Below are 25,060 nucleotides of genomic sequence, written 5' to 3'. Positions count from 1 at the left end.
GATGGAAAAGGGGCGTGAAAGGAATTTAAACATGCAACAATTTTTGGAAGCATAATTCTGTGTTGAAAGTGGAACTGAATTTTTATTTTAAAATATGGCATTTTGGTCCTATTATTATTATTATTATTATTATTATTAATGCTGAATTAAAAAGAAGATTTAATGACCAGAACATACACTACCAGACTTTAAAAACCTGTACATTTGTGTAATTACCCAATTATGTGGCTGTGGATATCAAGCACAATGCAAAAAAATCATTCAGATCCAGATTAGTTAATGTTTACATTAAACATCAGAATAATAAACTAAAATGTGATCTCAGTCTCTACAATTTACGTCGAGTGATGTGAAAAACAAAAAAACATTCACTGAGAAGTAGCTCCAATACCCCTTTTCGACCAACAGGGAACGGGTTCCGTTCTGATTCACGCACCAAATTTTGAACCGTTCAGAGCATTTTGACCGAAAATAAATTGGTTCACAACCTGAAAAGTTGATTCCCAGCTAGACGCAAAATATAGCTGGTTTTTCCACCGCAAACCATGACATCAATGGGTGTGTCATTAGTTTGAAGAGGAAGCAGAGAGCAGTAACGGAGAATGCAACAGAAAAGGAAACATCTTCAGAAAAAAAAAATGGACCGAAAACAAATATCTGCAATAACAGAACAAAAGCTTGGAGGTAATCAATGAACATCGCCGTCTTGCTTCTACTGTTTACTCCTGTTGTGAATTGTGCAACACCCTCTGTTCATAATGCATCCTTGATTACAATGGTTCCACTCAAAACTGGTGAAAACGTGGGCCGGTTCACTACCTGGCACCAAGGTTCAAAGAATCCTGAGCAGAACCGGTTCAAGAACCCATTGGTTGAAAGGGACTGAGGGTGGAACGGCATGTTGATTCGAGAGGTCAGAGGTAAATCAAGACTGGTAAAATCAAAATATCACTCTTTATAACTGTGGTGAGCAGAAAAGCTTCTCAAAACACATAACACGTTTGATGGGCTACAACAGATTGTGCTCCTGCCACCATATGATTGGCGCATTAGATAACTATATGAATGTACAGGTGTACTGGTGTGGTGTTCCCAATAAAGTATACAGTGATTGAGATTAGATTCAGACCTCTTGTCACGATATAAAAGATCAGTTGTTAAAACCGATTAAAGGTAGCCATCTTTGTACCTCGGAATTTCTATTAGCTGCTCAGTATTATGCTAGTTGCTATATCTAGAAATGCTCAACCTAGAAAGCTAGCTAGGATAAGTGAATGGAAAATGAGAAGGAGGTGAGATGTACAGACGTCGAGTTACACTGCCACTTTAGCATGTTGATGTTTAGTGTTTCTTGCTAAACAAAATGTCTGACAAACATTATCATTATACACATTCAAAACCTGAGTTATGCTAGCTGCCTAGTGTGCTAGCATAACATTGATTAACATCCAAAAACTAGCTAGCTAGCTAAGTAAGAAAATCTGCTCATACAAATATCTATGAACCAGCGTGACAGTTAATTTCTGGTCATTAAATCTGAAATTAACTCAACTTGCAAATTACCAGTCAAAATGTTGTAGATATCACAGACTATACGCTTAAAAAAAAAAAAAAACAGCTCTGTCATGGTACACATTGCATTACTGTGTAATGATATGTTTCAGTACGTTGCTGTTTTGCAACTTTTCAGTCTTTGAAGCACGATATTTAAATAAATAAGTTGGATTTGAATTTCTTGTGTCCTCTGTGGCTATGTGCATCGTTCAGTCTTCAGTGTATTTACAGTGAAGCGCTTTCAGCAAACTAAGCACCGTAAACATAAGTTTTTGAAATGCATGCTTTTTCTGCCCCTCTCCACTTTCTTGTTCGTCCTCGAGTTTGTATGAATCAGCAGGATTGTGATTTTTTTTCCCGATAAATACGTTCTTTTTCCAAGAAGACTGTTTTAATATTTCCTGCAGACAATGCCATAAATATAATGACCTTTTCATTTTCATGCCATGCAAAAATATCTTTTGCTACACCTCCATGCCTCTTTTTTTCATCTTCCAGTGTTTCACATGCTAGTTTGCGAAATATCCCCGTCTCCCGGCATGAGATGAATCTCTGGCGTAAACATGTGATTCTCTACTTTGTGTCCACTTTGGTTGCTTTCGTTTTTTCCCTCTGCATTGTCACCTACTCCGTCCTGAGTGCAGTTTTGTGCAGTAAATTTGGGTGAAGGAACCGAACTGCCAGCAATGTCCTCCTCCATGGATGCTCGCTCATGTTCCTTGAGGAGCGATAAAGTCTCATTTGGATGGAAATCACCAACTGGAAGCTTTGGAGAAAGGATTAGTCCTTGTTCTGGGATTCTAGTTAGCATTACTGATTCAGAAAAAAGTGGAGAGAACTCTTGCTCCGGTGAGTCGTCGTCTTCCAGAAGACTGATGCTGAGTTCCTGAGCAGAGGAAGTGCTTGGAGGTGTCAGAGGAGCATCATCTTGACTTTCTAGAAAATTTACTGTCATGTCTGGGTTAGTGCGCTGAATTAAATACGTGGTGTTGTCCACTATACACTCTTCATCTTCCTTATATGTTACATGACCATGAGGCGGGTAATCAAATTGGCTTATCTCTTCAGGACTAATTTGGAACATGTCCAATGATGTCTCAACTGGATGACCACTTTCCACCAAATTTGTAGTGTTCTCCACAAAGCACTCATCATCTTCTTCAGATGCTACCTGACTAACTTGGTTTTCAGACCTGTATTCAAACTGTTCAGCCTCTTCTGGACTGACTTGGGACACATCTGATGGTGATTTCTTGTCCCAAAGTGGAGGCACTTCAGTCTGACTTTGCTCAAGTTGAGCTGTTGTGTTAAAAGAAGGGACCAACTTGTTACCTTCTATGAGCTCAGCAGTGCAGCTTGCAAAGCTGTCAATGCTCGCCATGTTTGGTACATCTGAAGCAGGTCTATACCTTTGTGGATCAGATTTGGCATTCTGTGCTTGCCGGTTTGGCCCGGCAGCATTCTGATTTTTGTCAAGATCTGATAAAGATCGTGCCTTGCTCATCTGATTGTACATTTCTTCTAGTCTCTGAACATTAAGATGCTGTGGACTTGAGCTTTTAAAACACTCCTGTGATCCACTCTTTCTATCAAATGGTCTTAAACTGGCATCTGAGGAAGCACGCTTTGGAATTCCCCACCTACTTGGAGACAGGTGATTATCAAAGGAAGGTTTGTCTTCACTCTTCTCTACCACAACGTCCATTAACTCCATGCTCCTGGCAAAGGCGTCTTTCAGGTTCATCGAGACGATGCTGCCGTTCCTCTTTGCTCTCTCTAAGGCCTCTCGCCTCTTGATGGCTTTCTCCTGACGCTTTTGCTCCTTGTAGAACTCCGAGAAGTTGTTGACGATGATGGGAATGGGTAAAGCAATCACCAATACGCCTGCGATGCAGCAAAGCCCACCGACTATTTTACCAAGAAGCGTCTGTGGATAGATATCTCCATATCCAACAGTCGTCATGGTGATAGTGGCCCACCAAAATGAAGCTGGTATACTTGTGAATTTTGTTGCATCTTCATCTTTCTCAGCAAAAAACACCAAGCTTGAGAATATCATAATTCCCATTGCTAAGAACAGTATGAGCAGGCCGAGCTCGTTATAGCTCCGCCTGAGCGTAAAGCCAAGTGACTGGAGTCCGGTAGAGTGTCTTGCCAGCTTAAGGATCCTCAAGATTCTCATGATGCGGAAAATCTGCACTACACGCCGCACATTCTGGAACTGCAACACGCTCTTGTTTGACTCGGTCAGAAATATAGTGACATAATAAGGTAAGATGGCTAACAAGTCAATTACATTTAGAGGTCCTTTGAAGAATTTCCACTTGTTGGGTGAAGACAGGAAGCGCAGCAGGTACTCCATGGTGAACCAGGCGATGCATACGGCCTCGATGTGTGCCAGCTGGGGGTTATCGTTTGCCTGACCAAACTCATCTGTCTCCTGGAGCTCAGGTAGCGTGTTCAGAGACAAGGCGATGGTGGAGAGGATGATAAAGAGGATAGAGATGATAGCCAAGATCTGCAGAGAGAGAGAGAGAGAGAGAGAGAGAGAGAGAGAGAGAAGCGTATCAATTTTAAGTGCTATAAAACTATACTACACCACTTGTCAAAGTATTATTTATTATTACACACAGTTATGTGATTTTTTTTTTTTTTGCTCCATAAAAGCCTCAATTACTGCAATACCTCTATGAGAAGAGAAGAAGCCTTTACTTGTCACATATACTCAAGCACAGTGAAATTCCTCCTCTACATGTAACCTATCTGAAGCAGTGAACACACGCATGCACACACAAGTGAGCAATGAGCACAAACACATACCCAGAGCAGTGGGCAGCTACAGTATGCTACAGCACCCGGGGAGCAGTTGTGGGTTAGGTACCTTGCTCAAGGGCACTTCAGCCATGATACAGAGGGAGAGGAAAATGCTGTTCATTCACTCAACTCCCCTCACATTTTTCCTGCCAGTCCCGGGAATCAAACATTATTGATCAGTGTGTATTAGAGCCATACTTGTAAAATCACTTTGTACTTCACATCCTGCCTCCATCTTGGTGATAAAGGACAAGTAACCTCTGATCAAACCATTAAACTTCCAGAGGGTTTTAAGAAATCAAGCATCCATTATATAGGAGGAGTAATAAATGCAATGTCTATCTTATCTGTATTATTTGTGCTTTTGTGTACAAAGCAAAAACCATATGAATTACATTTTTGAATGGTTTTTAGAATTGGGCATTGGATGATTACGTTATTTTATATATATATATATATATATATATATATATATATATATATATATATATATATATATATATATATATTATTACGATCTGTCTGAACCTCAGTGGGTGAAATGGCTGCAGGTAAAAATCTGATGTAACTCATTAGTTTTTCTTTGCAGCTATTGATTTTTGCCAAGTATGATGTCCCTCCATTAGTGCTTCATTTCCTGTTATAAAACCAAATTCCTTTAAAGGAGGTGTGCAAAGAAATTTCAATTCAGGTTAGCTACAAGTAATTTACAATTCAAAACCCGAAAAGCACTTGGCATGTACAGAACTCATTACGATTTCTTAGGATAAGCTGAAATATTTATGCATTATATTGTTAGTGGTGACTACTGTATGCGCCTTTCAGCCGAGGTGGAATCTGTTACAGTTCTATGGAAACTTATTGTCATCTAATCTGAAGTATTTTTCATTTTTGTCATGGTTACATTTCTAGTATAAGGAACACTGATTTATACTTACAATTACATTTCTGAATGAATCTGCCCTATATGGACAAAAGTTTTATGGACACCTGAACATGTGTTTGTTTGAATATCCCATTCCAGATTTACTCCCCTTTGCTGTTGTAATAGCTTTCACTCTTCTGGGAAGGCTTTCTACGAGATTTTGGAGTGATGAAGATCATTCAACTATGAGAGCATTAGTGAGATCAGGCACTGGGGTGCAGTCGATGTTCTAATTCATCCCAAAGGTGTTCAGTGGGGTCGAGGTCAAGGCTCTGTGCAGGATGCTTGATTTCTTCCAGTCTAAACTTGGCAAACAATGTCTTCATGGACTTTGCTTTGCGCACAGGGGCATTGTCATGCTGGAACAGGTTTGGGCCTGTTCGTTCCAGTGAAAGAAATTGTAATTCTACAGCACACAAGGACATCCTATACAATTGTGTGCTTCCAAATATGTGGCAACAGTTTGGGGAAGAACTACATGTGGGTGTGATGGTCAGGGGTCCACAACTTTGCCCATACAGTGTACAGTAGAGGTGTCTCAATATCTCATCTCATCTCATTATCTCTAGCCACTTTATCCTGTTCTACAGGGTCGCAGGCAAGCTGGAGCCTATCCCAGCTGACTACGGGCGAAAGGCGGGGTACACCCTGGACAAGTCGCCAGGTCATCACAGGGCTGACACATAGACACAGACAACCATTCACACTCACATTCACACCTACGGTCAATTTAGAGTCACCAGTTAACCTAACCTGCATGTCTTTGGACTGTGGGGGAAACCGGAGCACCCGGAGGAAACCCACGCGGACACGGGGAGAACATGCAAACTCCGCACAGAAAGGCCCTCGCCGGCCACGGGGCTCGAACCCGGACCTTCTTGCTGCGAGGCGACAGCGCTAACCACTACACCACCGTGCCGCCCGGTGTCTCAATATAAAATATAAAATAATAATAATAATGATGATGACTTTGTGACATCCTTTTGCATGCACACACATACATTTGCCTTACTATCCTTGTAAGGACCTTCCACTGGCATTATTAATACAGTTAATTAATGCTATGCCTACATCTAAATATAATCCTCACCAAAGGAAACTATTTGGCGCTTTCCAAAGTAGGACCTTTTTTTAGCAACTCACTAACTGTATGCACATTTCTGCTGGAGGAACCATGGATAAATTTACAGTGGTGCTTGAAAGTTTGTGAACCCTTTAGAATTTTCTATATTTCTGCATAAATATGACCTAAAACATCATCAGATTTTCACATAAGTCCTAAAAGTAGATAAAGAGAACCCAGTTAAACAAATGAAACAAAAATATTATACTTGGTCATTTATTTATCAAGGAAAATGATCCAATATTACATACAGTATCTGTGAGTGGCAAAAGTATGTGAACCTTTGCTTTCAGTATCTGGTGTGACCCCCTTGTGCAGCAATAACTGCAACTAAACGTTTCCGGTAACTGTTGATCAGTCCTGCACACCGGCTTGGAGGAATTTTAGCCCATTCCTCCATACAGAACAGCTTCAGTTCTGGGATGTTGGTGGGTTTCCTCACATGAACTGCTCGCTTCAGGTCCTTCCACAACATTTCAATTGGATTAAGGTCAGGACTTTGACTTGGCCATTCCAAAACATTAACTTTATTCTTCTTTAACCATTCTTTGGTAGAATGGCTTGTGTGCTTAGGGTCGTTGTCTTGCTGCATGACCCACCTTCTCTTGAGATTCAGTTCATGGACAGATGTCCTGACATTTTCCTTTAGAATTTGCTGGTATAATTCAGAATTCATTGCTCCATCAATGATGGCAAGCCGTCCTGGCCCAGATGCAGCAAAACAGGCCTAAACCATGATACTACGGTACCACCACCATGTTTCACAGATGGGATAAGGTTCTTATGCTGGAATGCAGTGTTTTCCTTTCTCCAAACATAACGCTTCTCATTTAAACCCAAAAGTTCTATTTTGGTCTCATCCATCCACAAAACATTTTTCCAATAGCCTTCTGGCTTGTCCACATGATGTTTAGCAAACTGCAGATGAGCAGCAATGTTCTTTTTGGAGAGCAGTGGCTTTCTCCTTGCAACCCTGCCATGCACACCATTGTTGTTCAGTGTTCTCCTGATGGTGGACTCATGAACATTAACATTAGCCAATGTGAGAGAGGCCTTCAGTTACTTAGAAGTTACCCTGGGGCAGCGCTCGAAACTAACGGTGTCCCGACGTCCCGGGGACCATAAAAAATGTCATCGGGACACAAAATTATCATATCTGGGACAATCCCGGGACAATGGAAAAAAAATAGATCTAGAAAAAAAGTTCTACATTAATATTATTTACAAAGCCGTAACACATACGTAGACATTCACCTAATTTGTCAATTTTAATTTTAAAACGTTAACAGCGAAATATACATAGTAGCTACACTTTCGATGCACCTGCATCAGTAGTCTACAGAGCAGCGCATTCTGTTCTAGAATCTTCGGCCGGTGTCCGCATTATATGGACTTGGAATGGAATTGCTACCGCACACGCTGCGCCGACTCTTGCCAGAACAAAAATGCTTAAGTGGTTGAAGCGGACCGACCGCGGGGAAGAAACTGAAAGCCCAGACATAACGTCTCCGGGACCTTCAGGATCCAAAGTGTCATCGCCTGGTCTGCAGGCAACGCTAGCAACTGAATGAACTTAATGAACACTGTTAGACACGTTATAAAATACAACAGGAATGATGTGGATGATACTGACGGAAGATACCGTTCAACAGAATAAGTGAGTTTTCTTGGTGTCTTTCTAGTTCAGAAAGTTTAGTCAGTCAGCAGCACAACTAGGCTAGGACCTGGCACTATGTTGATGTTGCTAACATTTGCACCCACGTTTCGGCAGCGAAAATTCATAAAATGGATAACGGAAAGTTCATAAAAATGGATAACGGTAATGGTGAAAATTTATAAGTTGGCCTTATAAGTGCCAACAGATATTCAAGGTATAAGTAGATGAAATGAACATAAAAGGGGTCTTATTTTCAACTAAAGTGTACTGCAGATGTAGGGAGTTGAAACATTTTCTGAATGAGCTAGTTGGCCCCTTTAAATAAATGGGTATCTATTCATACAGTGAGATCGCCAAAGTTTAATAAACTGAAAATGCAATAACTGTAATTTTGAAGTAGATGATGTATAGGACATGTGTCGCTTGTGTCTTGTGACTTATTGTAAAAATGATATAAAGGGTTCAAAATCGCATAGTTACAAATATAATAGTAACTTCATATGATAATATTAACCACTGGTTATTTCAGAGAGGAAAAAAAATGGGGACACTATTGCTTCCATTCGGGACAATACAACACATAATTCGGGACCACTGGGGGACACAAAGAAAAAAAGTTAATTTAGAGCCCTGCCCTGGGGTCTTTTGTGACCTTGCTGACTATTACACGCCTTGCTCTTGGAGTGATCTTTGTTGGTCGACCACTCCTGGGGAGGGTAACAATGGTCTTGAATTTTCTCCATTTGTACACAATCTGTCTGACTGTGGATTGGTAGAGTCCAAACTCTTTAGAGATGGCTTTGTAACCTTTTCCAGCCTGATGAGCATCAACAACACTTTTTCTGAGCTCCTCAAAAATCTCCTTCGTGCCATGATGCACTTCCACAAACATGTGTTGTGAAGATCAGACTTTGATGGATCCCTGTTCTTTAAATAAAACAGGGTGCCCACTCACACCTGATTGTCATCCCATTGATTGAAAACACCTGACTCTAATTTCACCTTCAAATTAACTGCTAATCTGAGAGGTTCACATACTTTTGCCACTCACAGATATGTAATATTGGATCATTTTCCTCAATAAATAAATGACCAAGTATAATATTTTTGTCTCATTTGTTTAACTGGGTTATCTTTATCCACTTTTAGGACTTGTGTGAAAATCTGATGATGTTTTAGGTCATATTTATGCAGAAATATAGAAAATTCTAAAGGGTTCACAAACTTTCAAGCACCACTGTAAGTTTCTGATTTAAAGTCCACTCTTTTCGACAGCCTAATAACTACTGGAGGCAAATCTTGTTATAACCTTCACAATAAGACTGACCCTCTCTCCTGCAATTCAAAAAGTTCAGGGGGTTTTGTCCCTGAGGCCATGAGGACGAACCAGCAAAGTAGGACATTCCTCTACTGTTTTGTCTTCAGACGAGTGGTGAGTCATGCTGTCTTCTGTAGGTTTCTGGTGGCACATCGCTCATGGCAAAAATAGACTCCAAGTACAACTCACCAAGTGCAAAAATACCTCTCTATGTCCATGCTTTGATATATTAATGCAGTCATTAATCTTCAGTCACTGCTTTATCCTGGATCTGGAGCTAGAGACATTCATTCATTTACATAATCATTCACACCTAGTGAAATTGATCATAACTTGTCCACCAACTACCATGTTTTTGGGAGGTGGGAGGAAACTGGAGAACCCAGAGGAAACCCACAGGGACACAATGAGACCATGAAAAGAAACTCCACACAGATTATATCCCAAGCCAGAGCTGTGAGACAGCACCACTATTCGCAATGCAATTCTAATAACTGATTTTTTTTTCTCAGTGAGCTTTCCAGATTTATAATGAACATATTCCTCAATTGCATACACTCACCAGATGCTTTATTAGGAACACCCACCCACCTGCGGTTTTATGCAGTTCTCTAATCAGCCGATCCCTTGACAGCAGTACAATCCATAAAATCATGCAGATACAAATCAAGAGCTTCAGTTAATGTTCACTTCAAACATCAGAATGGGAAAAATTGTGATCTCAAAGTGTGACTTTCTTTCACTGTAGCATGGGTGTTGGTTTGAGCCAGATGGACTGGTTTGAGTATTTCAGAAACTGCTGATCTCCTGGGGTTTTCACACACAAACAACAGTCTCTAGAGTTTACACAGAATGGTGCGAGAAACAAAAAAACATTGCGTGAGCGACAGTTCTGTGGGTGGAAACGTCTTGTTGATAAGAGAGGTCAGAGGAAAATGGCCAGATTGGCCAGATATAGTAACTCATATAATCACTCTTTACAACCATAGTGAACAGAAAAGCATCTCAACAAGCAACAGGAGAAGATCACATTGGGTTCCACTCCTGCAGCCAAGAACAGGAGTCTTCAAATCAAGAACAAGTTCCTATTAAAGTGGCCGGTGAGTGTACTTCCTCCTACAACTAATACAAGTGTCTCAATAACGTCAGGACTGCATGTACTAAAAAATAAGAAATCTCAAATGCTGACAAGGATGCAGATGCAGAAACAACTGAGGCTTTTTTCAAACTGCAGTACTATCCAGAGTAGATCCTTTTAAAGGAGATCATGTGTGTAACTTCTTTACAAAAATCTTCTTCTGTCCCACATTTCATTACACATGAGTGAATGCTACTTAGAGTAAACCTGTTATTGACAGATAATTCTTAGTATTAGCATTAGCCGATATGCACTGGGGGTATGTGTTTGTGCGGGGATGTGGTTTAAGAAAACCTATAAGTGCAGGAATATTAGGGCATATTATGATTTTAGTGGGGGCGGCACAGTGGTGTAGTGGTTAGTGCTGTCGCCTCACAGCAAGAAGGTCCGGGTTCGAGCCCCGTGGCCGATGAAGACCTTTCTGTGTGGAGTTTGCATGTTCTCCCCGTGTCCGCGTGGGTTTCCTCCGGGTGCTCCGGTTTCCCCCACAGTCCAAAGACATGCAGGTTAGGTTAACTGGTGGCTTTAAATTGACCATAGGTGTGAATGTGAGTGTGAATGGTTGTCTGTGTCTATGTGTCAGCCCTGTGATGACCTGGCGACTTGTCCAGGGTGTACCCCGCCTTTCGCCCGTAGTCAGCTGGGATAGGCTCCAGCTTGCCTGCGACCCTGTAGAAGGATAAAGCGGCTAGAGATAATGAGATGAGATGATTTTAGTGGGTCAAAAGCTGTACATAAATGCATTAGGATTCACACACAGCCACAATAGAGACGTTAATCCGACCATGCAGAGAAAGAATGTAAAGAAGATAAAGAGAATTTAGAATGAGATAAGAAGTGCATTTAGTGAAAAAAGAGATCAAATAATAAAGAAAGTTGACCAGCTGAAAAATGTGTAAATAAAATAAAAAGCAATGTCGTTGACTAAAGAAAGTTTAGATAATAAGAATTTATTATTATTATTTTTATTATTATTATTATTAACAAAAATGACTTAGAAATAAAATCGTGAAATAAAAAATTAAATTTCTATCATTTAAATAAGCAGTTAATTTAAAGTTATAGAAGTTAAAGAAAGAAATGAGTTCAAGAAGGAATGAAAGTTTAATTAACAAACTGGAGGAAACATCAGAAGTTAAAGAAATTACCAGGTCATAATTGAGTTCCTAGAAGTCATAAAAGGAGTTAATCAAAGAGAAGTTCTGGCAAACTCTCCCACACACCATCATCAATTAACCATGAAATCCAATTACAATTGTACACCATGTCAGTGAAATTCCCGGGACCTGAAGCACTGCTCAATAAAATGTGACATAAGACATTTCCTTCCTGAATAAATGTCCAGTAAATAAATGACCTACTGCTTTACGAATAATGATTTTCAAGTTAACGACATACAGAAAGTGTTGTTGTGTGATTACTTTCAGCAGTGAAATGAAGTATTTGAGGATTATGAAAAGGTGAAATCACCTTGGGAAGGTTACAAGCTCATCCACATAGCTCTTCCAGCTGCCATGTGTGGGACAAAGCGTGTGAAGCCTCGGCATGCTATCTGTGGTTGTTACGCACTCACATTGCCAAAGTAACGCCAGCAGGTACTCCATAAGAAGATGCATACACTTTGCATTATTATATCATTGGGTCACAAATGAGTGCTCCAGTACTGCAGGTGGCGCTATTCAAACTTCATGACAATTTCTACAACTACAGAAACAAGTGTTGCCAGGCAAAACAAATCTCGCCCAGCAGCACTTATTTTATACCTACCTATATGTTGATAATGGCAATAGTTCTCAATCATCAGCTGGCAGGTTATAGTCCTATGAAAATCCATGACCTTGAATTTGACATTTCAAAGTCATTCAAGGTCAAAAGTCATGGCAGCAACTGAAAGCCCATATGGGACTTCTTATATTTTGATAATGGTAAACATCTGGCTATCATGAACCGTTTTAAAGTTATAGCCCTTTGAAAACCCATAACCTTCATTTTGACCTTTCAAGTTCACTCAAGGTCAAAGATCATGGTGCCAAATGAAAGCCAATATGGCACTTCTTATAAGTTGATAAGGGTAAATATCTGTCTACCATCAACTGTTTTCAAGTTACTGCCCTGTGAAAATCCATGACCTTGAGTTTGACCTTTCAAGGTCACTCAAGGTCAAAGATCATGGTGCCAAATGAAAGCATATATGGGAGTTCCTATATGCTTATAATAGCAAACATCTGCCTATCAACAACCGTGGAAAATATGTTATCACATTGACCCGATTACCCCCAAAATTTAATCAGGTAATCTACGGACCATTACCCACCTACCCTGAAAATTTGAAGTCAATCAGTGCAACCATCTAGATGCTAGATTGTTAACAGACAGACACACAAACAAACTACACTGATTACAATACCTCACCCCGCTTACTCTGTCACGGGTGAGGTAAAAATAAAAAATAAAAATCACTGTTCATCAGTGAAGCCATTGGTTTGGGCATGCCTTGTTTTTAATGACCCCTGACACTTGGCTGCGTAACGTGTTTGTACATAAACTTCGTTCACTTGCCATATGCACGTCACACAATCTTCAGAACACAACATCCACTGACTCCACAATTATACCACATTGTTCATGGAAGCCATTTGAACGTCATCTAATCTGGATGAAAGTGCATATTAAAATCAAAGCCTTCCTGCCACGTGTCACACATCTCACGCACATCAAAGTCTTCAGAAACGTGTCGACGGCATCCTGGCTTTTACACCCAGTACAGCAATACAATATTTATAAGATACAGTGGAGGAAATAATTATTTGATCCCTTGCTGATTCTGTAAGTTTGCCACTGGCAAAGATATGAACAGTCTATAATTCTAAGGGTAAGTTTATTTTAACAGTGAGAGATAGAATATCAAAAAGAAAATCCAGAAAATCACAATTTATAAAATATCTAAATTGATTTGCATTTCGTTGAATGAAATAAGTATTTGATCCCCTACCAACCATTAAGAGTTCTGGCTCCCACAGACCAGTTAGACACTCCTAATCAACTCGTTACCTGCATTAAAGACAGCTGTCTTAAATTGACACCTGTATAAAAGACACCTGTCCACAGAATCAATCAATCAGACTCCAACATGGGCAAGACCAAAGAGCTGTCTAAGGACGTCAGGGACAAGATTGTAGAGCTGCACAAGGCTGGACTGGGCTACAAAACCAAAGGCAAGAAGCTGGGTGAGAAGGAGACAACTGTTGGTGCAATAGTTCGAAAATGGAAGAAATACCTTGGTCTGGGGCCCCACGCAAGATCTCACCTCATGGGGTATCAATGATCACGAGAAAGGTGAGAGATCAGCCTAGAACTACACGGGAGGAGCTTGTTAATGATCTTAAAGGAACAGTCCACCGTACTTCCATAATGAAATATGCTCTTATCTGAATTGAGATGAGCTGCTCCGTACCTCTCCGAGCTTTGCGCGACCTCCCAGTCAGTCAGACGCACTGTCACTCCTGTTAGCAATGTAGCTAGGCTCAGCATGGCCAATGGTATTTTTTGGGGCTGTAGTTAGATGCGACCAAACTCTTCCACGTTTTTCCTGTTTACATAGGTTTATATGACCAGTGACATGAAACAAGTTCAGTTACACAAATTGAAACGTAGCGATTTTCTATGCTATGGAAAGTCCGCACTATAATGACAGGTGTACTAACACCTTCTGCGCGCTTCGGCAGCGCATTGATACGGAGCTCAGATATCAACGCGCTGCCGAAGCGCGCAGAAGGTGTTAGTACGCCTGTCATTATAGTGCGTACTTTCCATAGCATAGAAAATCGCTACGTTTCAATTTGTGTAACTGAACTTGTTTCATGTCACTGGTCATATAAACCTATGTAAACAGGAAAAACGTGGAAGAGTTTGGTCGCATCTAACTACAGCCCCAAAAAATACCATTGGCCATACTGAGCCTAGCTACATTGCTAACAGCAGTGACAGCGCGTCTGACTGCGTCTGACTGACTGGGAGGTCGCGCAAAGCTCGGAGAGGTACGGAGCAGCTCGTCTCAATTCAGATAAGAGCATATTTCATTATGGAAGTACGGTGGACTGTTCCTTTAAGGCAGCTGGGACCACAGTCACCAAGAAAACCATTGGTAACACATTACGCCGTAATGGATTAAAATCCTGCAGTGCCCGCAAGGTCCCCCTGCTCAAGAAGGCACATGTGCAGGCCCGTCTGAAGTTTGCCAGTGAACACCTGAATGATTCTGAGAGTGATTGGGAGAAGGTGCTGTGGTCAGATGAGACCAAAATCTAGCTCTTTGGCATTAACTCAACTCGCCGTGTTTGGAGGAAGAAAAAGGCTGACTATGACCCGAAGAACACCATCCCCACTGTCAAGCATGGAGGTGGGAACATTATGCTTTGGGGGTGTTTCTCTGCTAAGGGCACAGGACTACTTCACTGCATCAACGGAAGAATGGACGCGGCCATGTACCGTAAAATCCTGAGTGACAACCTCCTTCCCTATGCCAGGACACTGAAAATGGGTCATGGATGGGTCTTCCAGCACGACAATGACCCAAAACATACAGCCAAGGCAACAAAGGAGTGGCTCAAAAAGAAGCACATTAAGGTCATGGAGTGGCCTAGCCAGTCTCCGGACCTTAATCCCATAGAAAACCTATGCGGGGAGCTGAAGCTCTGAGTTGCGAAGCGACAGCCTCAAAACCTTAATGATCGATCTGCAAAGAGGAGTGGACCAAAATTCCTCCTGACATGTGCGCAAACCTGGTCATCAACTACAAGAAACGTCTGACCGCTGTGCTTGCCAACAAGGGTTTTGCCACCAAATACTAAGTCTTGTTTGCTAGAGGGTTCAAATACTTATTTCACTCAAAGAAATGCTAATCAGTTTATATCTTTTATATGAAGTTATTTTCTGTATTTTCTTTTTGATGTTTTGTCTCTCACAGTTAAAATAAACCTACCATTAAAATGTACAGAATGTTCATTTCTTTGTCAGTGGACAAACTTACAAAATCAGCAAGGGATCAAATAATTATTTCCTCCATTGTGAGTGTGGTCTGAGACTTGGCCACTCAGATGTGTTGGTCTTTCTGGGTTCGATGTTTTATGGATCAGTGGGTAGCTCCTTGTTTGAAGGCCAAATTCAAGAGAAGAGAAAGGTCATGATGAAAAACACTTTAGGATCTGCTCCAGCGTGTAGGAGATTTTGTTAGAAATTATTTTGTTATACATGATGATTGAGTCATGGGAGAAAAATGCGATATCAGTATCATAGCATGGTGTTAGGGATGTCAGGTTAGAATTGGTGGGAAATTTCTATGCATACATCATACACCAGGTCAAACAGTACCAGTGAAAAGTTTGTACACCCCTACTCATTGTCTGTATTTTGACTATTTTCTACATTGTAGAGCAATACTGAAGACATTAAAACAATGAAACATATATGGAACTATGTGGCAAACAAAAAAAAGTTAAAAAAACAAACTATGTTTCATATTTTAGATTATTCAGCTCTGCCAGTGTTTTACCTTGATGATGCTTTGTACACTGTCATTATCTTAACCAGCTTCATGAGGTAGTCGCCTGGAATGCTTTTCAATTAACAGGTGCCTCGTCAAAAGTGAATTAGTGGACTAGTTTCTTGCCTTCTTAATGCATTTGAGATCGAACAGTCAATAGTAAATAATAACAATACTTGGCCATAATAACAATACAGGCGGCACGGTGGTGTAGTGGTTAGCGCTGTCGCCTCACAGCAAGAAGGTCCGGGTTCGAGCCCCGTGGCCGGCGAGGGCCTTTCTGTGCGGAGTTTGCATGTTCTCCCTGTGTCCGCGTGGGTTTCCTCCGGGTGCTCCGGTTTCCCCCACAGTCCAAAGACATGCAGGTTAGGTTAACTGGTGACTCTAAATTGACCGTAGGTGTGAATGTGAGTGTGAATGGTTGTCTGTGTCTATGTGTCAGCCCTGTGATGACCTGGCGACTTGTCCAGGGTGTACCCCGCCTTTCGCCCGTAGTCAGCTGGGATAGGCTCCAGCTTGCCTGCGACCCTGTAGAACAGGATAAAGCGGCTAGAGATAATGAGATGAGATGAGCCCTATTCCACAACTGTAGTAATCCATATGTCAAGAACCGCTCAACTAAGTAAAGAGAAATGACATCCATCATTACTTTAAATCATGAAGTGACTTTTAATTAATAAAAAATAAAGAAAAACACTGAATTAGAAGGTGTGTCCAAACTTTTGACTAGTACTGTATGTGTCAAATGTCATCATAGCCCAGATAGCAGGAAAGAAATCAGACTGCACAGTAATTGACAGGAGCTGTATCCAGTGATGAGAGAGACAGAGTGTAAACAAAGCAAACAGTAAAAGGCTGTGATCTTACACTATTTTTCTTCCTGGACAGGTAAGGTGTTTATTTGTTCTCTAATTCAGTGGGAAGCTTGTGAATTATCAGCCCTTTATACATGGATTTTCCACAATATTGGCGTAAAGACGTGTGTGCTTTTACATTGCGAGCTGTCATTCTGTAACCAGAGGTGTGACTACAACAGAGCGTTGAGGGTGACGTATCTATGCATTGGAAATATGAATACCCAGATCATGCTTTTGTTAGCTGTGCACATTTATATCACTCTTTAAACACAAGCAAAGTCCCTGAGCATCATATGCAACATGTAATCACTTCCATCCATTATCTTTTGCTTATCCTGTGCAGGGTCGCAGGCAAGCTGGAGCCTATCCCAGCTGATTATGGGCGAGAGACGGTGCACACCCTGGACAAGTCACCAGGTCATCACAGGGCTGACACATAGAGACAACCAACCATTCACACTCACATTCACATCTACGGTCAATTTAGAGTCACCAGTTAACCTAACCTGCATGTCTTTGGACTGTGGGGGAAACCGGAGCACCCGGAGGAACCCCACACAGACACGGGGAGAACATGCAAACTCCACACAGAAAGGCCCCTGTCAGCCTCTGGGCTCAAACCTAGAACCTTCTTGCTGTGAGGTTACAGTGCTGACCACTGCACCACCGTGTCACCCATGTAGTCACTTCTGTTAAATAATTCACGTTTAAGGAGGCATCAGCCTCAGCTAAAGGACCATTTGCATCCTTTAGCTGAGCCAGCTTTGAAGGGAAAAAAATCTCTCACAAAAAAAAGAGGGGGGGGGGACTCATACAAGCAACATGTGTGTGTGATCAGTAATATGTTGGAGGAGAAATTGAAGAGAACTAGGAAGAGATCTGAGGCAGAAAGGCATGTAGACCTTAGACCTTTGAATTGGCTCTAGTCTTGGAAAGAAGAATATCAGTGTCAAAAACATCGCAACCCTGTCCTGCCATACCGGCTGTCCCTTTTACACAGACATCCATTCTGCCTCTGTTACTACCAATCATTCCGGCTCAGAAACGGAACAACCCAGATCCCCGTTCCGTTCTGCATTCGGACGTTTTCTACAGAACACGAGGAGGAATAAAGACGTAAGATTCCCACCTTGAACAGGCTGTGTAAAAGGTACTCGACATGATATTCAGATGAATTATCCTCAATGTGAAATTTAGGCAGCACAGTTGTGCAGTAGTTAGCACCGTCGCCTCAAGAAGGTTCCAAGTTCAAACCTCATGGCCGACAGGGGCATTTCTGTGTGGAGTTTGCATGTATTCCCTGTGTCTGCGTGGGTTTCCTCCGGGTGCTCTGGTTTCCTTCTACAGTTCAAAGACATGCAGATTAGGTAAAATACCCAGTCACTGGGGTTGTACAAGACAGTGCATACTTAGTGCCGGTCCCAAGCCTGGATAGATTGGGGAGGGTTGTGTCAGGAAGGGCATCCGGTATAAAACTTATGCCAAATCAAATATGTGGAACAGATCCACTGTGAGGACCCCTAACGGGAGCAGCCGAAAGAAGAAGATCCTAATTGTGAAGTTTGTGTGATGTTTTTGACATTGATATTCTTCTTTCCAAGACCAGAGCGAATTCAAAGGTCTCTGTCTATGACGTCTAATATGAAGTATTCAGAAGTATTCTAATATGAAGTGGTTGTGAGTTTCTCTGTATTATTGTAGTTATTTTGGATGAAAGTGAGTGATTTGAGCCATAACTCCCCTTATATGGTATGTCTTTTTATCCCGTGGTGGATTTTAGTTTGCATGCTAACACTGTCCGGTTCATGATCAAACTTTTTTTTTTAAACAGGCTGGAATACCAAATAAACAGAAGACAGTCTTTACACATACAGTGGTGCTTGAAAGTTTGAGAACCCTTTAGAATTTTCTATATTTCTGCATAAATATGACCTAAAACATCATCAGATTTTCACACAAGTCCTAAAAGTAGATAAAGAGAACCCAGTTAAACAAATGAGACAAAAATATTATACTTGGTCATTTATTTATTGAGGAAAATGATCCAATATTACATATCTGTGAGGGGCAAAAGTATGTGAACCTTTGCTTTCAGTGTCTGGTTTGACCTCCTTGTGCAGTAATAACTGCAACTAAACGTTTCCGGTAACTGTTGATCAGTCCTGCACACCGGCTTGGAGGAATTTTACCCCATTCCTCTGTACAGAACAGCTTCAGTTCTGGGATGTTGGTGGGTTTCCTCACATGAACTGCTCGCTTCAGGTCCTTCCACAACATTTCGATTGGATTAAGGTCAGGACTTTGACTTGGCCATTCCAAAACATTAACTTTATTCTTCTTTAACCATTCTTTGGTAGAACGACTTGTGTGCTTAGGGTCGTTGTCTTGCTGCATGACCCACCTTCTCTTGAGATTCAGTTCATGGACAGATGTCCTGACATTTTCCTTTAGAATTTGCTGGTATAATTCAGAATTCATTGTTCCATCAATGATGGCAAGCCGTCCTGACCCAGATGCAGCAAAACAGGCCCAAATCATGATACTACCACCACCATGTTTCACAGATGGGATAAGGTTCTTATGCTGGAATGCAGGGTTTTCCTTTCTCCAAACTTAACGCTTCTCATTTAAACCAAAAAGTTCTATTTTGGTCTCATCAGTCCACAAAATATTTTTCCAATAGCCTTCTGGTTTGTCCATGTGATCTTTAGCAAACTGCAGATGAGCAGCAATGTTCTTTTTGGAGAGCAGTGGCTTTCTCCTTGCAACCCTGCCATGCACACCATTGTTGTTCAGTGTTCTCCTGATGGTGGACTCATGAACATTAACATTAGCCAATGTGAGAGAGGCCTTCAGTTGCTTAGAAGTTACCCTGGGGTCCTTTGTGACCTCACCGACTATTACATACCTTGCTCTTGGAGTGATCTTTGTTGGTCGACCACTCCCGGGGAGGGTAACAATGGTCTTGAATTTCTTCCATTTGTACACAATCTGTCTGATTGTGGATTGGTGGAGTCCAAACTCTTTAGAGATGGTTTTGTAACCTTTTCCAGCCTGATGAGCATCAACAATTCTTTTTCTGAGGTCCTCAGAAATCTCCTTTGTTCGTGCCATGCTACATTTCCACAAACATGTGTTATGAAGATCAGACTTTGATAGATCCCTGTTCTTTAAATAAAACAGGGTGCCCACTCACACCTGATTGTCATCCCATTGATTGAAAACACCTGACTCTAATTTCACCTTCAAATTAACTGCTAATCCTAGAGGTTCACATACTTTTGCCACTCACAGATATGTAATATTGGATCGTTCTCCTCAATAAATAAATTATCAAGTATAATATTTTTGTCTCATTTGTTTAACTGGGTTCTCTTTATCTACTTTTAGGACTTGTGTGAAAATCTGATGATGTTTTAGGTCATATTTATGCAGAAATATAGAAAATTCTAAAGGGTTCGCAAACTTTCAAGCACCACTGTAGTAAAACAGTTGAAATGATCAGGCCTGAATTTCCCAAAAGTATCGCAGCACAAAGATCATTGTTAAATCGTAGAGCAAGCAGTATAATGAATGCTCTCTCTCCTAGTTAAGATGCTCTTAGCATTAAGAGGCTTTTGGGAAACCCACCCCAGATCACTTGTTGTATAGTTTTGTTCTTTGCGCTATATTTTAGTTAGCTACATAACTAGCTAGCATTAGGTGACTCGGTAGGATATGTGCTACTAAGCCAGTTTGCTGTATTGGTAGTTTGCGATGCTAGTTTGTCATGTGTGGTGATATGCTTCACTATAAAGCTAGTTGGTGTGTTAGCGTACATGTCAACCCCAAATAGGTGTCACCTGTACTACAGTGTCTCAAAATCCTTACTTTCTATAAAAAATCCTTAGTAACTACTAACATAACTATGCAGGAAATAAAATAATCTTACCTCCATTTGTTTCAGCAATAACTATTAAACTGTGACATGTTGCACACTGCATTTAATCTAAAATGGTGAAAAATGACATGAAGATTATATACGCAGTAACAGTTGTATTGGTCAACAAGTCTTAGAAAGTACAAAGTAATTTTCAGCTGGCACACTTAACAGTGTTCAATATTGTAGGCATGTGCTACATGTGTTACACGTACATAATGTAGGCAACTGTGCATGTGTGGACGTTCGGATTGATTTGTGTTATTCCGGAAATGCAGATCGAGTAATTCCAAATGTAAATGAAGGCTTCTTCTGCGATGTTTGTGAATTAAAACACTGAAAATATATTTTAGGGTAAAAGCATAATTTCCATCGTATTTTACCAATACACCCATATTAATTTCAAGCATCCAAAATCCATACTAAATACGGATAAAGTGTAGGGGTTGACATGTACAGTATGTGTTAGCCTGGTTATTATAATAGTAGTTCCTAGCTGCATGTTTTCTAAAATGCTAGTTTGTGGCTAGCGTGTTTACTATCATGCTAGTTTGGTTTAGCTAGTTGCAGTATTGCTGCTTCATGTTTTGCTAATTTTTTATAATGATAGCTCTGCTGTATGAGACAGGTAGAGAGATATTAGCAAAGCGATAAAAATACTGTAATACTTCACACATCAGCTAAAAAAAAAATCTATCTTTGGCACAGATGATGATGCCATAGTGGTTGACTTTAGAGTGCAAGTGCATGATTAATCAATATCAATTTGAGTTCATTTCTCACTCTAATTTATACATAATCAATATTCGCTCAAGGTTAACAGACAGCAGGTGATGTGGTTCAAGCCATTTCTCTTGTACTTGTGTGTGTCTTCAATAAAATCTTAAAACCTGACTCCATAGGCTGGGTGTGTGTTATATTCACATGTTGTGTTTTTAACTTCTATGTCAATGTAAACACAAGTGTTCACTGTTATTGTCAGTGTATGACTAAAACTGCTACATCCAACAAGCCCAGTCTGGTTATCAAGCTCTCTTGCCTTGTGTTGGGTTCTAGAGGCTGATTCCTAGGTAGGCAGCATTTAGTGACTGAAAGTCATTCAGAACACAGCATAAGGACATTCACTTATTTTTTGAAATACCACCAAAAAGTCATCGGGTGCATTTGAAATAGGGAAAACGCTGTCTTAGAGGACGTTTAACGAGAAAATGAGGCATGAAGGACTGTTCAAAACTGACCAGACTCTCATTTCCTGTCTTCTAAGCAGGGGCAATTTCTCAGAGACAACAAGGGAAGCCGAGCTTCCCCTAAAATTCTCTCCCCAAACTGCGGCGTCTACGACGTTGAATTCTCATTAAAACAATAACTTGAATAACATATGCCCAAGATTGTATTTATGTTCATAACTATCCTGTAACTTATTTAAGTGATGTCTGACGAACTTGCAGTTCGCTACGAGAATCACCTTTGCTGCTAGGCTGTAACCTTTCTTATTTCAATGGGCTCTATGGACTGGCAGCAGTGTTGCCAGATTGGGCGGTTTTAAGTGCATTTTGGCGGGTTTTGAACATATTTTGGGATGGAAAACGTCAGCAGTATCTGGCAACACTGACTGGCAGCCGGGTATCCGTTGCAGTCTACGAGACGGCTCTGAACAGCCAATTTCGGCTAGTTGTTATTGGTTAAAATCAACAAAATCGTCACTTCCAGGGAAGCCGGGCTTCTCTGGGACTAAACGAGACAGTGGGAGGGACAAGAAGCCGGGCTGATAAAGGATTATTGGAGGTAGTGTTTGAAAGACATGAGGAGGGCGGTACTTCGGCGAGGAACACGGAAGCATGATCAGTCAGTCCCTAGCGGATGTCGAGAAAGTGTAGTCGTGCGCCAAAGTGCTGTCCGAATTTCTTTTCATATAAACGTTTCTTCTCATTGATGTCTCTGTACATTACTCTGTAAATAAATGTAAATATTACTCGTTGTGCTCCGTTAACTTTCATCCATTCTATCAGTTTGATCATTCGTGAATTCACTCGTTTATTTCATTTGTAGTTCAATCTGGTTGTAGGCTAGCTTGAGCCTTATTGGGATCTGCAGTGCTAGCTGCTAACAGAAATTGGTAAAGTCTCTGGAAAGCACAACCAGCTGGTATGACAGGGTCACAGACCATTTTCTGGAAAAGGAGCGGAGGGCAGAATTTGTGTATAAATAGTGTTCATGTTCATGAATCTGAAGTGTGTATATTGTTCAGTAATGTTAAGAGAATGGTGGGCTCTGTGTTATAGGTTATACCTGGGTATAATATTCAAGGTTCTGTGTGTTGCATAGCCTACCTGGTTATGAATTTCCAGACTGTGTTGCAGAAGATGTTGAAGGATGTGTTGCACAGCTGGGTGTTGTGTTAAAGACTCTGTGTTGCATATCAGGGTATGATGTTCAAGGCTCTTCGTTGAATAGCCAGTGATTTTTGGATGTTTGATATTTTTGATTAAGGATATGAGGCACTAGCCTGGCAAGCCAGACTATGACATGAAATGTACAAGCAAAAATACTTTCTGCCACTAGGTAAGGTTGTCTAGTTCACTATGCTAATGGGGCACACCTTTCTATGCTTTGATATCCGGCCTACAGGTTTTACGATGAATGCGTAAAATGGGCTTCCCCTGGTTTAAAAACCAGCAGCCGCCACTGCTTCTAAGATACCTTCAAGTTGCCCCAGTTGAAGGCAGCATTGATGTATCCTCAATGCTGCCTATAACTGATAAATCTGTGCCGCAGCTCCATCAAGCAACGGAAAAAAATTTAAAAGATGGTGGACCAAACTTCACAGAAAAACGATTTTGTATACAAATAATAATAATAATAATAATAATAATAATAATAGGTTAAATTTATATAGCGCCTTTCAAAAAACCCAAGGATGCTTTACAATTATAGACAAGGGAAGAGAAAAATAAATAAATAGATAGATAGATAGATAGATAGATAGATAGATAGATAGATAGATAGATAGATAGATAGATAGATAATAATAATAATAATAATAATAATAAATAAATAAATAAATAAAAAGTAAAAAGTCCACCAAGTAGGAGTCAGGATGTAATTCCCGTGGTGTAGCAGCCACAGTCCCACCAAAAGGCACATGAAAACAAGTCCCACATCTCCAGCACCGCCGCCGTGACGCCGTCAGCAACATCACTCAAACACCACGCCGTGGATCCACAAAGCGAGCAGAGAAGCTCCGCCACCCAGAGCGCTGGTGTGTCCCAAACCGCCTGGATAGCCACTGCGATGCCACCGAACAACATCGCTCAGAACATCACGCCAAGCATTAAAGCGCAGAGCGCTGGACAACCACGATGTAAAATGAGCAACGAGCTCACTGCAGTCCACAGCTGGGAGCACAGGCATCACCCACAGCGAACCAAGGCCTGGAGGGAACCGACGCCCAAAACTAGGTCCGGAGCTACATCACCACCGGTGGACGAAACACTCAAACAAACATCAAATTACACAAACACACAGAAAAAAAAAATAGAAAAAGAAATAAAATAAAAAAGCTCTGGTGAGAAGCGGCAGCCAGAACGCGCACGACGTACTCTCAACCGGAAGTGGAAACCAAAAAAAAAAAAAAAAATATATATATATATATATATATATATATATATATATATATATATATATATAAGTTTTGGGGCTTTTTTTACTTAGATTTTTGAAATGTTACCAATAAATAAACAAACAGAGAACTATCTTATAATCCCGTGACTGTAATCAAATACATTTGCTTTATATGATTTATGAGGCATCTGTTTGCCAACTCGATAACTCTTTGGCTTAGTTACACCACGTGCTGACATCACACGTTACCGTAAATGCAGTCCAAAAAAGTTGTTCCCAGCAAACATCCTTAAACGATACCTTCAGTTGAAAGACCTGCCTTATGAGACACTTGTCTATTAAGTGTTTCAAATACAGCCATTGTCATGATATCTAAGCCTAAAAACTTTGAATTTGAGCATTGTCAAGAATTTCAAAATGCATATAAGAGCGCACACAGCACATAAACAGCACACAGACTCTGAAACACCAAATACAGCAGGACCACAGGGGAGGGACATGCTTCATCAGTTTTCTGATGAATAAATTCCACATTATCTGATCAATAGCTTAGCCATGTTAATGTTGTCTTACAGCCTCATCATTAAAGCCG

The 25,060-nt window shown here is 40.8% G+C and overlaps 1 protein-coding gene across 3 annotated transcripts in view; it reads right to left on the bottom strand.

Moving 5' to 3' along the window:
• Positions 1–325: 325 nt before the first annotated feature.
• The window catches only part of kcnb2b (potassium voltage-gated channel subfamily B member 2b), a 205,894-nt gene continuing 181,159 nt past the window's right edge, over positions 326–25,060 (bottom strand). For 2 of the 3 annotated variants that reach the window (XM_060899960.1, XM_060899961.1), the window contains one exon: positions 326–4,072. In XM_060899960.1, the coding sequence (XP_060755943.1) occupies positions 2,057–4,072 (2,016 nt within the window). In that variant the 3' untranslated portion in view covers positions 326–2,056. The remainder of the gene's footprint in view (positions 4,073–25,060) is intronic. The other variant, XM_060899962.1, reaches the window with a different exon arrangement.

The sequence above is a fragment of the Neoarius graeffei genome, chromosome 19 (genome assembly GCF_027579695.1).
Source record: "Neoarius graeffei isolate fNeoGra1 chromosome 19, fNeoGra1.pri, whole genome shotgun sequence".
NCBI lineage: Eukaryota > Metazoa > Chordata > Actinopteri > Siluriformes > Ariidae > Neoarius > Neoarius graeffei.
The sequence above is the reverse complement of the archived record's forward strand: the minus strand, read 5'-3'. Positions and strand labels throughout refer to the sequence as shown.